This window comes from Filicampus tigris, chromosome 7 (assembly GCF_054856515.1).
Source record: "Filicampus tigris isolate MCC_2025a chromosome 7, RoL_Ftig_1.0, whole genome shotgun sequence".
NCBI lineage: Eukaryota > Metazoa > Chordata > Actinopteri > Syngnathiformes > Syngnathidae > Filicampus > Filicampus tigris.
In genome coordinates this window covers 1,440,666-1,457,905 of record NC_141223.1, presented here as the reverse complement: position 1 = coordinate 1,457,905, position 17,240 = coordinate 1,440,666, and the positions used below count along the sequence as shown (strand labels likewise).

Genomic DNA, 17,240 nt, shown 5'->3' with positions numbered 1-17,240 from the left:
ATACTACATGCTAACGGGTAACCACAAACACATCACAAAACATAGAAGCATGAGTGTGTCAACAATTTGTGCCCCCGCAGTTGAGGTTAAGTCACAGAATTTGTGCGCCTCGTAAATCATCTCAGTTCACACCAGCTGCTGGTCACGGTGGCGGCTGTTGGCTAACAAGAGGGGTCACCACCTATCAATCATCACAAAAGACTTGTCCCCCTTTGTCGCTTTTGTCTCGCCGCCATCTACATGAACGAAAAGAAACTTTAGCCACCACCCGAAATAGGCTCAACACACATTATTCGTATGTCTGTGTGTGTATAAATAGTCCCCAAAGTGACAGAAGGCTTCTCCCTCCATTACAAGCTAAAAATAACTAAATAGCATAGCTAACCAGCTTAGCTTTTAGTTTGCTAAAGTAGAAAATCTTCTACACTTACATTAAAATGGTTTAGTTTATTACTCTGACTAGCACCAAGAGGCTCCTCCCTCCTTGACAAGCTAAAGTTGGTTAGATAGCCTTGCTATTAGCTCTCCAGAGAAAAAATGTCTTACAACAACATTAAAATGGACTGATGTATTACACGCGTTTTGGTTGAATAGTACTAAGTGTGACAGGAGACTTCTCTCTCCGTGACAAGCTAACGATAGCTAACTAGCCTAGCTAAGTAGCCAAGCTATTACTTCGCTAAAGTACAAAATGTCTTGCAACATTAAAATGGTCTAGCTAGGTCAGATCTAAAAAGATTGACTTAATTATTTAATTTCACACTTGATAGGTGGGGAGGCACTCACAACAATGGATTAAAAGTCAGTTTTCCATAATACGTTGCCTTAAGTACTGGTCGACTCAAACACGTCAAGTGTCTAGCGGCGGGCTACTAGCGTCAGATGCTTTGAATTTTCACAGTGACTATTTTTGTCTGTGAAGTTTTCGACGCACGCACAAACTAGAATGCAGTCTGGTCACTTCCTTTGTCTATCGCCTGTCACCTTTGACCTCAGCCTTAGACACCTGTTTCCTACTTCCTGTTATTGCCTCTCCCGGTAGGAAGTCCACAAAATGTCACCCTCACGTTAACATGCACATGCAGAGTACTTGTGCTTTTATTGGAGACAAACATAAAAATATAGTAGCATACATTTGCAAATTACTGTGAGCATTTCTACATCATCAAGAGTCCTGTAATGTTTGTTGCGTTAACTTGGATCTTTTTCTCTCTAAAACTGCTTCATTAAAATGTATTTATTCATTTTAAATCACAAATGAAATATTTACCTGAATATTTTAAGATGTTTTGTTGTTAAATTGTTTGGTTAAAATGCAAGTGTCATTATTCGTTTCTTCGTTTTCCTAATTAAATTAGTGGCTAATTTATTCACCTAAAAAAAAATGAATAGAGAAATATTTTTTGTCCAATAAGATTTCAGCCTCTATGTGTTGCCATGTCAATCAAATCCCTCAAAATCAGACGCGCTGGCCCACGTAACTTCAAAATATATCAATAACGGGACCGTTCCTTTAACCAGTCACATTTGACATTCTTCCTGGGTGATGTCAGCATTTTTCCATCCTCTGACTGGTCGGTCAGAGCAAAAACTGTTACAGCCAAATTAGACTAGCAAAGCTCAGCTGCAGCCATCTTCACATTAAAACTTTGAATAATAAGAATCTCTGGTGAGTATGATGTCATTTTTGGCTTTATGTTTTTGTCATTTGATTAAATATTGATTTGTGTGACGCATGCGGCACAGCTGTTTGTTTTGTACAGTGTTAATGCTTTCTCTAATTGTGACACGGTTGCCGCGCTATGAAGTGGTGGATTAAGTTGGGCAAATCCTCACTGAAGGTCCTGCTGGCAAATGCACCGCTCAATTGCAGTTCTCCGACAAACGAGAATGTGGGAAAAGTGTGAGGAAAAGGAGGAGCTCATTAGTGCAGAACGCCTTGCGACTAAAAGATGGTGGATGCCATCGTTAGCGAGGCATCAGACATGGCTTCTGTTTGTACTCCCACTTCTTCTTCTTCTCTGTGTGCGTGCGTGTGCGTGGGAGGAAAAGGCTGATGGATAAAATCTTTTCGACTACCTCCCTCAGTGCCTGTTACTTTCTGGTTTGGGTTTTTTTTTAATCGTTTTTCTGTCTTAATCACTGGCTTTTTTTGTCCCCCAACTACAAAAAACACTTTTAGTGATTTAAATTTTATTGAACTGTTTTTTATATATTTTTTTTATTTGACTATTTTTTGGTTGAACGCGAATGACGCCAGGCTCGTTTGCTAAAAACATTGAAACGTCAAAACCAAGCTTTTATTCCATTTGGGCCCACTAGATGTCACTAGTTTAGGACCACAGCACCAAATTATGACGTTTCTCCTCCTAGTTTCTCCTCACATAACACGTCCTCCTCCTCCTTTTCTTCCTTCTCCTCCTCCTCCTCCTCCAAGGCCAAAAGTCTTTTCATTTGCACTGCATCTTTTCACACAACTCAAAGCTGATGTTGTTCATTGCAAAGGTCTGCATTCACTCACTAAGTCACTCCCACACTCACTTTATGCACAGCACTCTGGCAAGAAGAATGTACAGCACTGTACCCGCTTTTCAAAAAGAAAATGAAAAAAAGACTTCTAGTAAATGCTCAATGGTCCCCCCCATTTTGGGGGAAAAAAAAACAATGTGCCCACATTCCCTTGTTTAAAATAATGATAAATATATATACATATAATCAAAACAAAAAATATCCAAAATAGTGAAATCCAGTGATATCCAAAAATGAATTACTGGTATGTAAAATATTTCATGAAATGAAAAATTATGCATTTTATGGATATGGCAGTAATGAGAAATATTAGTAACAACAATAGTGATAAAGAATTGCAATGAATAAATAAATAAATACATAAATAATGGCTTAAAAGTAAAAAAAGTGATCTATTCCACCCCAAAAATAAAATGCGTTCACATTTGCATATTTTCTAAGAAAAAAATGTGACAAAAAAATCATACAAAAAAAGAAAGGAAAATATTTAGGACCACATTTTTTTTTTCAATAAATAATGTTTAAATCCTTTGAAAAATAAGTTGGAAGGGATTGAAAAGTTATCCACATAAAATAAAACCTTCACGTTTTTTTCTTTTGAGCAAACTCGACTGCACTTGCACTAAAAGCAGTGTGCTATGTGGTGTTTGTGTGCGCGCGCTGGCTGCCTTTCACTAGCCTCTCATCTCAATATGGTACTGGAGCTGTTTCCATGGAAACAGTGACCCCCTGAGTCTTTTTTTTTTTTTACAATGCCCCCTCCTCTCTCCCTCGACTCAACAGTGTCCTCTGCTCTCTTTCGTCAGTGTTTTGTTTCTTACCTTGTTGCCGTGGCGACGCTGCACCGTCCTCCACATCTCCTCCGTGCACTCCTTGGTGTCGCACGCTCGCCCTCGTTGCATTCGAAACATCACTTTACTTCACGTATGGCATGAGGCAGGCTCCTTGGTCACGCCAGCAAGACACACTTGCTTTAAAAAGAACAAGAAATCACAATCATATGTACTTTCGTATTTTATTTTTAAGTGTTCAAATTGATTTTTTAAAGAAAAAAAAGGAAATGTGTTCAGATAGATTTTTTAAATGTATTTTAAAAAAGAATTTAAAAAATATTCAAATTAATTTTAAAAAGTGTTCTAATCTATTTTTAAAAATGTGTTGTGTTGTAAATGTATTTGAAAAAACAAATAAAGGTGTGTTTAACTCATTCACTGCCATTGATGAATTTACTTGTCTTTTCACAGTCCAGCCAATCAATCCCAGGAATTTATTTATATCTTTTTTCTATTTTTTTTTTTTTAAATGTTAGTGGAAAAGAGGATCTGAAAATGTCTGGCAGTGAATTAGTTAAGTGCATTTTTTTAAATGTGCTCAAATTCATTTAAATGGAAAGTCAACACCCAAATTTTCTTTTCAAGAATATGTGCTAAGCAGCTCCACAAGTTAAAATACGGCATTCTGATTAATAATGCGTTTGTGGAATATGAGTTAAACTGCGATTCCAGCGTCCTGCCGGCGGGACTATATATATAGAACAACTTTAAAACATGCCCGCCGGGCATGTTATATATGGTCGAATGATGCCCAACATTACAAGACACAATCAATCTGCAGGCTCGGCGAGCATTTCAGTCACACACGCAAAAAATACGGAACTCCCCATTCCAGCCGCAGGGATCCGTACTAGGACCCCTATTGTTAAGCATCTACATGCTTCCCCTTGGTGATATTATACGTAAATATAACATTCGTTTTCGTTGTTATGCTGACGATTGATCCCATGATGTCGGCAAGGGTCAAGTAAAAGTATTCCAGTATTATAGTTAGTCCACACCAAGCCTTACATCCATAAATCCACATTAGCTGCTGCAATCATAACATATTTCCCTCAGATATGCATATTTTGGGCATATTTTCCATCGTAGGTCGATTCCGCTTGATCCGACGAAGGCACGCAAGGCATCAAAACGCACGTCTGCTTCCTGGTGTCCGATTGCCACCTCACTTGAGCCAATAAACTAATGTTGACTGTGTCACCTGCTGTCCCCGTCGTCCCACATTTTGCCTTTTGCCTCCTTGTCATGTTAGACGCAGAGGTACTGTTGTGGACCTGCGCTATTTAAAGATGTGAAATCACCCACCGCAATTCTTCTCAGGTCGAATGAATTACATGCCACGCGCTGGATTAATTTCATTGATAAACTCCTCCCAGAATGCGCACAATGAACTGCGCCCCGTTGGGCAGACACAGCGGCGGGTGCGTTAGATCAGCTTCCACGTTTGTTTGCGCGGACGATCGCGTCCGTTTTTGCATGCGCAAATGCGCGACCCTTGAGTAAATCCGGCTCCCGCGTCAAGTGTCTTTGGATGCCAAGTGCGTAACGTTTGGTTGTCGTCCTGTTCGGCAGGCCAAGCTGATCGTGCCCAACAGCACGGCGGGCCTGATCATCGGCAAGGGCGGCGCCACCGTCAAGGCGGTGATGGAGCAGTCGGGCGCTTGGGTGCAGCTGTCGCAGAAGCCCGAAGGCATCAACCTGCAGGAGCGCGTGGTCACCATCAGCGGCGAGCCGGAGCAAAACCGCAAGGCGGTGGAGATCATCGTGCAGAAGATCCAAGAGGACCCGCAGAGCTCGTCCTGCCTCAACATCTCCTACTCCAACATCACCGGGCCCGTGGCCAACTCCAACCCCACCGGCTCGCCGTACGCCAACTCGGCCGAGGTCATGCCGGCGGCGGCGGCGGCGGCGGCTACCGCCTCCTCGCTCCTCGGCCAGGCGGGGCTGGCGGGGGTGGGCGCCTTCCCCACGACCATGTCCAGCCTGTCGGGCAACGACCTGCTCACCATCACGTCCGCCCTCAACACGCTGGCCAGCTATGGCTACAATACCAACTCTCTGGGGCTGGGGCTCAACCCGGCCGCCGCCTCGGGGGTGCTCGCCGCCGTGGCCGCCAACGCCAACCCGGCGGCGGCCGCCGCCGCCAACCTGCTGGCGTCCTACGCCAGCGACGCCTCCACCAGCGCCGCCCACCAGGCGGCGGGTCTGGGCGGCTTCTCCTTGGGCTCGCTGGCCGCCGCCACAGGGGCCACCAACGGCTACCTGAGCGCCGCCTCACCACTGGTGGCGTCCTCGCTGCTGGCCACCGAGAAGCTGGCGGAAGGCGCCAAGGAGGTGGTGGAGATCGCCGTGCCGGAGAACCTGGTGGGCGCCATCCTGGGCAAGGGCGGCAAGACGCTAGTGGAGTACCAGGAGCTGACTGGCGCTCGCATCCAGATCTCCAAGAAGGGCGAGTTCATCCCGGGAACCCGGAACAGGAAGGTGACCATCACGGGATCGCAGGCGGCCACCCAGGCGGCGCAGTACCTGATCAGCCAGAGGATCACCTACGAGCAGGGGGTGCGCGCCACCAACCCCCAGAAGGTGGGCTAGCTAACCCACCACGGCCACGAGGAATCGCGAGAGGGAAGAGGAGAGGAGAGCGGGTTTTTTTGGTGGTTTTTTTTTTTTTTCTTTTTTCACCCCCTTTGCGTCGTCTTCTCAGTATTCCCCCCTTGAAGAAAAAAAAAAAAAAAGTGTGCTGAGATGACGAAAAAGAAAAACATGTGCAAAATGTAAATACGTTTTATTACTTAACGTCTTTATGGACTTTTTAGTCCTTTTTGTCGCGTAAATTAAGATGTTTGTTTCGTTTGTGTACTGTGGACACGCTGAATGGCAGGAAGTAGGGGAGGGGAGGGGAGCCCCCCACCCCAGCCTCCCCACCCACCTCCTGCAGGGTTTTTCTTGGTTCAATTTGCCCCTTTCCTCCCCTTTCCGCCCCCCTCGTGAGGGTTCCATGACTGCAAAGGTGTGCGTATGAAAGAAAGAAAAAAAAAAAACGCACCCCCGACCCCAACTCCCTAACCCAACACCCCCGCCCCAAATCTTCCGTCCCACGTTGATGACCTCACGTAGCGAGCGATACTGTGCTGCGCGGCGTGATGACATCATCACTATTTATTCTTATCCAGAGGAGTTGAATGTAAATGTTTTAATTTAATGTTTTTGGACTGCAGATGAATGCTAACGCCACATAGTGTAATATATGTCTTATTTAAGCCAAGCGGGGAGGGCGCCACCTATGTTAGAGGTCTCCTCGTTAGCGTCCCCCCCCCCCCGCCCCCCCTTATCTTGACCCGGCTTATCCTCCCTGGCGCTCGCTAAACCATAAAATGGAGTCCCTGTTGGCTAAAAGCACTTGGGACTAACTACTGAAAAGAGACGGCGAGGGTGGCAGAGATTACTGGCGTGCTCTTTTTGTGTGTTCTTTTGTGCCGTTTTTGTTGTTTTTTTTTTTTGTTGTGTTTTTTTTACAGTCGGAGTACACTGAATTGTTGTCTTAATGCACTGTGAAGCGAGGGGACGCAACTGGACGACTTTTTTTGTATGGCAGGGAACACTAACAAATATGAAATATCAATGATTATATTTGAATTCCGCATTGGAAGGCATACGGAGAGCCGGTCGTCAATCGGCGGAGGTCCTTGGGAAAGGACGGGGCGTCCGGTGGGAGCGCCGGGGAACGGGGGACTTTTGCTTCATCAATAGGACATGACGTCGCACGTACTTCCGGGTGGCAAAAGACGGAGCTGGTTGGGCAAAACCGCCTAAATGGCTGGAATGATCATTTTGTCCTCCTACTCTAGTTTGAATGTGTGACCACGTGTCCACTGGAAGAGACAAAAAAAAAAAACGTCATGTGAGGTAAATTACTCGAAGGGAGACGGAACAGCGAACGAAATGAGGACATATCACATGATCATTGAGGGGCTAGCTCATTTAGCCGTCCACTGCCGGCCGTTTTCCAAGCAGAACAGCCTTTTAGGGCATTTTGACTGATCTTTCAAGACCCGCAAAATTTCGGGACAATTCGCACCAAACCGTTCAAACAAAAGAGATTCCCTTCATTCACGAGAAAAATAAAACAGTTTGTTCTTGCTGTGTTTCTCACCAAACCGCGACGTAAACGGGTTTGCTGTGAAAAGAAACATGTCAAGCGGAACAAGAACTGATGCCATTTAAAAAATTTTTTTTTTTTGCTGTCGTGGCACCTTAAACTATTACACAACAAAAAGAGATGTACAACTTAGAGCGCATCAGTCGCTTCATTCGTGTCAGGATTCACCGAGCGTGGAATTGAAAGGGAACGTGAGGCGGGTTTAGAAGAGCCTCCTTTTGCCCTACTGGTGATGTGCAGTCAGCGGCTCTCTTACATGCATTCGTCATTCACTACGTGAACTGGGTCATCTTTTCCCACGATGGCGACACACTTTGTGACCTAGCACGACGCCTAGCCTGTTTGAGTTTATGCCTAAACTTTTCTAACTTCCAACGCATTGATCTCCTTCATCACGGAGGTGACCAGCACGATTATTTCCTACTCAAAGGTTGCCTGGATCTAAAATCCAAAGCGACGTTTGACACGACAGGGCACAGCCAAGCTGTTTTGACGCCGAAATGGCTAGCGCGCTATCGAGCTGACGTGAGCCAGCAGGCTAGTTGTTATGTTTTGCTAAATGACTCAAAGACAACGTTCCCCATTGATCCTCCTCACCCACCCAAAACGTATGATGTAAATTCCTTTAAGGAATGGGGGGGGGAATAAATAAGATAAACTTGTCATGAGTTTTTCTCCTCATGGTTTCATTTCAAGTCGGTGGTAGCCACTCGCTTCTCTGCCACCCGGAAGCACCCTGGCGCCCGATGTTTACAAACACTCTGAAACAAACTCATTGAAGTGAATGTAAAAAGTCGGCAGCGGGGGTGCGTTGGATTCATTCACCCAGGCGAGCGTGCCCGAGTGGGGACTCCTCTCCTTCCTCTTCACTAGTTTGTCTTTCGGAGGCGTCGCTGGGCCGGCGAGGCTCTCTGGTAAGGAGGCTTCTTTACTCCATCTTTAACTCCATCCTCACGCACCCCCCACCTCCCCCAAAACACCCCCCCCATCCCGACGCCGCCCCCTCCCCACGTCCCCCTACCACATCGCTCCACGGGCGGCGGCCATGATGCATGCCTCCTCTTCTCGTCGTCGTCGTCTTCTTCTTCTTCTTCTTGTGCTGCTGCTGCTGCTGAGGATCTTTGAGGAGTCAAGCAGGAAGTCCCACTTTTCTTCTTGTAGTTGTTGTCATGGCAACCGTGGGAAGGTTCCACTAGCTTGGGTGCGCCAAGTAGTAATACGGTGAACTCCCGCATATTCGCGGATTTAGCGTATTGCAGATTTCTTTTTTCCCTACCCTCTGCTATCATTAGCCTCTTTCGCGCTCAGGCCAAAGCAATAAAAGTATTACTTTGGCGCCACCCTGTGGCACCTTGGTGTGGAGGAACTATGCTGGAGTGAGTGGAGGAGTTTCATTTACACACAAATAGCGCTTTGCTGCCATCTTGTGGCATCTTGGTGTCGAGGAACTCTGTTGAAGTGATTTGAAGGGTTTCATGAACACACAAATAGTGCTTTGCTGCCATGTTGGCGTCAAGAAACTCTGCTGAAGTAAGCTGAGGGTTTCCACTTGTGGCATCTTTAGATCATTATGACCCTTTTGGGGAGGGGTGAGGGCGTCAATTATTTGCGTTTTTTCGCGGGTTCACTGTTGAAGACATCTGGGCCAAGTGGTGGTTAGCTCAGCATTTTAGCAGGTTAGCGCGCAGCTTTGTGGACTTCCTGCGGGGGAGGGGGGGGCAATGCTGTCCATCCACAGCGGGAGATGACCTCCTTCTCCTCCTCCTCGATTTGATTTGATGATGATGGGCAGCGGAAGCGATACGTGATGTCTCGTCCCATCCGCTTCCCCGTTGCTTTTTTTCCAGACTGATCGTAGTTTGGTTTCATCGTTTTTGTATCGGTGGGAAAAGCTGCTGCTAAGAAATGCTAACCGAAAAACAAACAAAAACAAAAAAACATATTGAGCATAAGTTTAAAAAGAAAAAAAAAGTCCTTCTCAAACTTGTAAGTAGTGAAAAGCTGTGCCAAATTTTTTTGATTTGATATCGCAGACTTGCAGTACTTTTTATACCAGGAAAAATGTGAAAAAGTGCCAAATGAATGAAGCATATTCTATATCCTTTCTATCAAGGGGCAGGGAAGCGCTTCGTCAGTGTTAGCCTGGACGCTCCCACAATGCAACAGTAGAGGGAATCAATAAAACATAGCGATAGCTTAGCATTATCACGCTGGAATACGGAGAGGAAAAATAATGTGACTCCATAGCATTCTTAAAACTTTTTCTAGTGAAGATGTATTTTGTGGGAATAGATGTTAACCTTTTTGCACGTATAGATTGCATGACGTTAAGTGTGGACAAAAACGTGAAAAAAAAATTCTGACTTCCTGTCATTCATTATCAACGAAAACATCGAACAAAACCCGACAAACCCCAAAAGTCCCTGATCACTAACGTTGCTAACATGGATGCCAACATCCCCTTCGAGCTCGGCCGGGCCCACCCGTACGTCCGTCCCTCCCCGCACACGCGCTATGCTTTCGTTTCAGTATTTCAGGCTTAATACATTTCTTGTTAAATTTGCCAAAAACAAGCAAAAAGAACAAATGCCTATGATATTACCTCGGAAACTACCAAATTCGTGGTTCGACATTAACCGCCAATTCCGTGTCGGTGGCTTTCGAAAGGTTAGTTAGCCTTGACAAAAAATTCCACACAATATGTTTGGACTGAACCCACAAGACGTTTTACTTGCGATGAAGCATCCCTTTCCTGTCAAATTCGAAAAGAAGAAAAAAAAAAAAAAAAAAAAAAGACGTTTGCACTAATTATCGCGTGGCCGAGCTGGGGGGACGGGTAGCGTTTGCCGGGGTTTGTCTACTGCATGCTCCATCCACTCGCTCTGTTTCACGCCGTTTTTTCTCTTGTGAGCGCCCAGCAACAGTCACTTGCTACACCTGGTCGCTAGCATGCTAATATGCTAACTAGATGTTTGCGCCGTTTCCACAGGGAAAAAAAAAAAATTATCTCACCATATTATGGGACCCTTGTCAACCCCCGCGCGCAGCCCCCCCCCCCTCACTTGCCACCAATCACCCCTGTCAAAACTTCCACTTTGAAACACCAGCAAGTGTCGACTGCATTTGTCATATCACTGTTTCCTGTTTTTTCTTCTACTGTGGTTTATTTTGCTTGTGTTCGACTAACCGACAAGATGCCATTCGTGTGTGCGTGTAGCCAGTTTACTCCCGAAACACACATAAGCCCCTTTCACACAAAATTTTCCCCCCAAAATAAAAGATTGGTGACAATTTCATCTACGATTTCCTTGCTGTCAACTTTCCGCTGCACTCTTACAGGCGGCACTCCGGCAACATTTGGGGCAACCTCGCATTCCGTGTCGGTACCTTTCACCCGGTGTAGTGAGCTGGGAAAAAAATCTGGCTTTCATGAGCAGTTTTATAGGGGGACTTTTGCGCATCAGGGAGATTACAGTGAAAAGTTTGTGGCCATCCTGCCACTGTTGCCATTTAGAAAGACGTCACATCGGCAGCTTGAGTTGGACAGTTTCCGCGCTCTTTTGCACAGGACAGCAAGCCAAGAAAAGCTGGCTTTGATTAGCAGGGCAAAAGGGGACACTTATGATTCGGATTTTGCCGTTTGCTGCTGTCCTTGCCTTTGTTACATGTCTATGTTAGAAGCCGGCAAATTCGCGGGTCAACTTCCAACACCCCAAATCCGCGTTGGGACCTTTCACTCGGTAGGGTTATACAAAAAAAAAAAAAAAATGTAAAAAGCAAGGTTGGACTGGCGGTGTGAAAGGGTCTATAGATGGCATTCTGCCTTTGATACAAAGTCAAATGTCAGTACCTTTCTCACAGGACTGTGACGGGGGGAACGGCATTAATAAGCAGTGTGAAAGTGGGAAATTAGCACAAGAGAGATGTAAAAGGGAGACTGACGGGCAAATGTACAGCTCGACTTTCGGCCCTCCATTCCGGACGAGTGAAAAGTTGGTGTGAAAGGGACTTCATTCATGCCCTCTTTTTTTGCACTTCACTGCCCACTCACACACTTTGCTCCTCTTCCTCCTCCTCCTCCTCTTCGTCACCAGTGCCAAACATCCGGAGGACGCCCACGCACCCCCCTCCCCTCCACACACACACACACACTCACTCACTCCCACCCCCCAAAAGGGCGCCGCCAATCATTCCGAGCTTTGCGTCGCTCGCGTGTCGGGACAGCCCGTGAAGCCAGCATGCTCCGCCCCCTCTTCATCACATGACGACACACCCCTTTACCACCACCACCACCACCACCCCTACCACCCTTGCACCACCTCCTCCTCCGACAGGATTAACACCGCCCCCCCCACCCCTCCCTCCGTCCCCGTCCCTCCGTCCGTCCGTCCGTCACTGGCCCAGGTCCGGCCAAGGAGCCGCCCATCGCCGGCAGCTGCTTCCTAACTCTTGTCATGTTGTTCTTCAGCTGTGGAGCTCCTCATTGATCGTGTGCCATAGTTTCGGGGGGGGGGGGGGGGGGGGGGCGTCTGTCACCCCTTCCTCACCCTTTCTCTATCTCCTCTCTCGCTCCATTTGTTGAAAAAAAAAAAAAAAAAAAAAGATTGAAAACTCCCCATTTTTTCCTAACGACGAAGATGTTTTTGGAGCCGATTTTCACCTCCCTCCTCCTCCTCCTCCTCCTCCACCACGCCACCACCCCTTGCTCGCTCGCTCGCTCATGAACTTTATTATTGATCTTCCTCCTCCTCCTCCTCTTCCTCCTCCTGTTTTCATCTCCAGCTGTCGGGACAATAACTCTCCATTCCATAAGTCCAAAAAAAAAAAACAACCTCTGTGAGACTGTGCAATGCTCGCTGATATGATTCTTTTTTTTGTTTGTTTTTTTCTTGTTTTTTTTTTTGTTACGGAACCCCCGACATGACATGGGGGGAAAAAATGTTTAATTGTGGCTAGCTATGCTACAACGGGGGCACAAAATACTAATTTGTGGCCCCAATATCTTAATTTGTGACCAAAAAAATACAAATTTATAGCCACAAAATTGTGAAAATGTGGCTACAAAATATTAACTTGTGGCCACCAAATACTAAATTGGGGTCATGAATTACTACATTGTGGCCACAACGTACTCATTCATAGTCACAAAATACTAAATTGTGGCCACAAAACCGGTCTAATGTGCATGAAATACAAATTTGTAGCCCTAAAATATTAACGTGCAGCAAAAATACTAATTTAGTAAGATAACCACTGCTGATAGTATTATTCATTTGTATTTTGTGCGCACAGTATAACTACTTATTGAGCACAAATTAGTATTTCATGGACACAACATACTAATTCATAGCCAGAAAATGGAAAATTGTGACCACTAAAATACTGATTTGTTGAATATTCATTTGCATTTTGCATGGACGCTATATTTACTATGTGGCCGCAAATTAGTATTTTGTGTCCTACGGCTACAATAAAAAAAATATTTCCCCCGTGTCAGGTCTGGGGGAGCGTACTTTGTGGCTCATCATCGGGGAAAAAAAAAAAAAAAAAAAGCGGAAAAAAAAGGGAATTTAAACAAAAAAGTTGTTTCTTCGCCTTTTTTGTTGTCATTGTAAATAATCTTTTTTGTACAGGGCGGGGCAGCATAAAGACTTTAGCTGTGCTCTTGTTAGTCGTGTTCGTCGTAGCTGCTGTATTCCCCACCCCGTTTAGTAAGTTCCCCGTCAGACATATCACTTGACTCGTTTTTTCGCTGGCTCGCGGCGCTGCTAACTTTGTGCAATACAGTCGGGTTTCCAGCCAGCCATCAGCACATATCCTCCTCCCTCCACGCCATCACATGATCAAAAGTATTAATAACGCCACCAGTGATGATGAGAATTTTTCATTTCACCGCATGGCTCTCTCTGACTTCCACCCCCTGATTTTATGCTGCCCGTCGCCCCATTTCCACATATACACGAGCTATTTATTTCCTAACTCATTAAAAATAACAAATGAGTCAAAAGGGAAGGACTGGAAGAAGAGAAAATATTGTTTGGATTTTTTTTGTTTCGTATCTCAAGTAGTGGTTGCTTTTTAACACCGTTGATGAGCTGACGTAAAGAAAAAAAAAAAAAAAGTATTGAATATTAAATGTAACTGTAGCATTGTGTTTGTAAAGAGACAAAAAAAAAAAGAGAAAAACAACCTAGTGAGTTTGTGTTTGTTGACTTGTGGATTACTAGTGAAGTGAAGGCCATCTAGTGCTAAAAATAATAATAATAATAATAATAATAATAATATTAATAATAAGAACTACTATTATTATTATTATATGATATGAGGTCATTTTCTAAGGATTCTTATTTTGCCACAGCAACAGCAGTCATTATAAATGTTCATTTTAGCATCACCTGTCTTCTGTTGTCTTATTCTTCACCGTCCACCACACTCTGCATCATCACACTTTAACACATCAGGGGCTGAGCGTGTGTGTGTGTGTGGGCGTGTGTGTGTGTGTGTATGCCTCTGTGTGCGCGTGTGTTGGTAGGGTGGGCGGGCTGGATGGATGGATGGATGGACGGATGGATGGATGGATGGATGGCTGGTGGGTGGTTCTTGTCGTGTCCAGTGTCCACCAACAAGCTAAAACCAGTCAGGCTTCCATATCTCCTCATGGAAGCTCCTGACGTCGTTATAGCTACCAACCATGTGACCATCATGTGATCTGACTCAGCTGACTGTCCATAACCCCCGCCCCCCGAAAACCTTCCACCCACCACCAACCAACCACTACCGCCGCACCACCTTTCAAGTCACCTGACCAAACCAAAATCAACCAATCACTGTCCTCCTCCACTGCTGCTGCTGCTGCTGCTGCTGCTGCTGCACACCATGTGATGTTCTCCATTGATAACATATTAGCTACCGTACTACTAGTGGCACCATATGCGCTCGCACGTCTGCAGGCCTGGGGAAGAACACGCGTACAGCCCTTTAAAGGACAACAATCGGCTCAAAGTACAACCATAACTCCCATTAAGGATAGCAATCGCCTCCATATACAGTATGTCCTTTGACGGACAATAATCCCATCCGTGTATGTGCCTGTAAGGACAACAATCTGATGTGACTTAGTCCCTTCAAGGACAACAATTGTCTTCATGCACGTTCTTTCAAAGACAGCAATCTGCTCCATCTTTGTCCCTCAAAGTTCAACAGTTGGACAGTCGCGCATGTCCCTTTAAGGTCAATAATTGGCGTATAGTCTCCAAAAAGGACAAAAATTGCCTTGGTTTGGATTGAATGCATTTCAAGGTTTCACTTGCAGCAAACTAACGTCAAGATTGCATAATGCAACGTTTTGACAAACTTTCCACTAAGCAGTGTAGCAGTGCAAGCTCTACGGGTTCCAAGACTCACATTTGGCAAGCAAAGGCTGGAGCCCGATGTGACCCCCGAGGTTCACGGCAGGTTGCAACACACTTGTAGTGAAGTACTTTAGTCCGCACTTTGGCTTTGATTCCCCAGACCTAAATGTCTGTTTTTGTTCTTATTTGAATCACCGTCCCCGGCTTCAGTCCAGGTAGTCTTCAGACTAAACCATACTAGAGTTCACTTGCATTTGCTTCAAGTGGTACAGCTCTTTTGGTTTGTCCCAGGTGATGCATGTTAGCATTAGCACTTGACCAAAATGAAGAAAGCTGGCAGAGAAAAAAAAACAAACAAATGGCAGCAGAATTCATTTGAACCGGGCCAAACGTGGAAAGTGTGAATGCGGCCTTCATATCTGGAGTATTTACTCATGTCGTGAGCGAGGGGAGGATGGATCATGGGTTTGCGATAGCCCTCGTTGACGTGGTCACTGTAGCCGAGCGTCATGAAGAGAGAGCTGAGCCAAAAGGCAACATTTACTGCATGTTCCAGCCCTGACTACGGTCACCAGCAGACACAATAAGGTGAGCCTCGGTCATTTGGCTCAGGCGTTTATACCTTAGCCAGCAAGGCATTCCTGGGCACGTCAAACCGCAATGAAACCTGCGGCCAGAACAAAGACAAGACAAGATCGCAAGTGATTGCAATGAGGTTCCTCTGCAGGGCTAGGGTCAGGGTCAGGCTTTGTCATGCTGGAGGGATGAGCCAGTTGGCTTAGATCAGGCAGCTATTTCGCTGGCCCCCCAGGGGAGGTGGTCTGGGGCATATCCAGCCAGGAGGGGACTTCGGGACAGAGCAAAGACCTCAAAGAGATCTCAAGCAACCGCAATGAAGTTCCAGCAGAGGGTTAGAGCCTCGGTCATCTGGATCAGATTGGATTTAGGATGCCCCCCCCAAGTGGTCTCCCTGGTGAGGTGTTCAGGGGCACTTTTTGTCTCTCCGGAAACACCTCAGGAGGTTGCCTAAGACGTGGAAGTCGAGGCTACCCTGCTCACAATGCGTCCGTCACCATGACTTGCGTAGGAGCACTTACGTAAGGTGATGCTGCCAACAAACAAAAGACACATAACGTTCTCGTCCAAACTAAACTGCTTGGTGGAAAGGTGTCAGGGTTCAGGGTTGTCCTCCCCCGGAACTGCAGACTACACTAGTCTTCATTTGCGTGTACGTGGCGCATCCTCCTCTACGAGGTCCACCTTAACCCGTTTCCATGCCAACTACAGTCAGTTGCACGGCAACCAGCCGCCGGTAGAGGCCTGGAGGAACGAAGACCAAGTCAGACCAAGTCAAACCAAGTCAGACCAAGTCAAACCAAGTCAGACCAAGTCAGAGGTGCGCTGCCGATTCTCAGGGTGTCGTCGTAGTCCGTTAAAAGCGATTTTAGCACGTCTCCTGCCGACCAAGCCCAAAAAGCGGTCCGCCCTTTTCTCAGAACCAGCCGTCAATTGATCGCATCGATTCTCCGCAGAGAGACGCTACTAACTTAATGTTTACAACCCAAAACGAGACCAACAACGCTGTGGAAAGAATGTCAAGCGACAGAGGAAGCGAGCGGACGCTCCTTTGTCGAGCGACCACGAACTTTTCCGCTTACTGTGTCTGTGCCGTGAACTCATGTACTTTTTGTGTTCAAACCATTGCATGTGACTGTGTGGGTGCGCAATGAAACTGTGGGTCCGGACGATGATGAAGAAGGTACCCTTTTCTGTGACATCCGTCCAGCGACCGCTCGCGAATGCTACTGTGTGACCATGCAAAGCTGTCAAGTTTTGTTGATTTGTACATGGTCCAATAAACCATTGAAGCAAAGTCGCATCTTAAGTCATGTGACCGCAGGTAAGTGGAGCGGAGGCGCTCCCGCTGGGGGCTCGACTCGCCCATCACACATGAGTCCAGAAGGGTCCGTCCGTCCGTCCGTCCTTCCGTCCTCTTGACATCTCCATCTACCCACAATCCTCCTGTGCACCAGAGCCATCTGATCAGCCAACACCGCCACATCCGCCATGACTCCACAACACGCCTGGTTCCTGCGGCCGCCTCCGCTCCCTCTCCATGCCATCGGCCGGCGGTTGTCGCAAAGCCTCCTGGGAAACGGAGTCCTCATTCACAGCATGGTCCGACCAACCTCCCGTCACTCTCCTCCTCCCGCACTCTTCCTCCTTCCTCCTCATCCGCCAGATAAAGAAGCTCCTCCGGCAACAAGGCGCGCTCGTAGAGTGTAACCACATGCTGAGGCCATTTCAGTATTCGGTGTCTTAGCAAATGGCCTTTTGTACTCAACGTCAGGTCCTTCGCAAGCT

The 17,240-nt window shown here is 46.4% G+C and overlaps 1 protein-coding gene and 1 long non-coding RNA gene across 8 annotated transcripts in view; one reads left to right on the top strand and one right to left on the bottom strand.

The window, feature by feature from the left end:
• The window catches only part of nova2 (NOVA alternative splicing regulator 2), a 58,445-nt gene extending 41,696 nt beyond the window's left edge, over positions 1–16,749 (top strand). For both annotated transcript variants that reach the window (XM_086036594.1, XM_086036593.1), the window contains one exon: positions 4,938–16,749. In XM_086036594.1, coding sequence (XP_085892720.1) covers positions 4,938–5,957 — 1,020 coding nt within the window. In that variant the 3' untranslated portion in view covers positions 5,958–16,749. The remainder of the gene's footprint in view (positions 1–4,937) is intronic.
• LOC147144324 (uncharacterized) overlaps positions 1–17,240 on the bottom strand; it is an 83,934-nt gene that overhangs the window by 62,414 nt on the left and 4,280 nt on the right. For all 6 annotated transcript variants that reach the window (XR_015087563.1, XR_015087566.1, XR_015087562.1 and 3 more), the window contains one exon: positions 3,351–3,500. This is a non-coding gene — a long non-coding RNA (uncharacterized LOC147144324). The remainder of the gene's footprint in view (positions 1–3,350; positions 3,501–17,240) is intronic.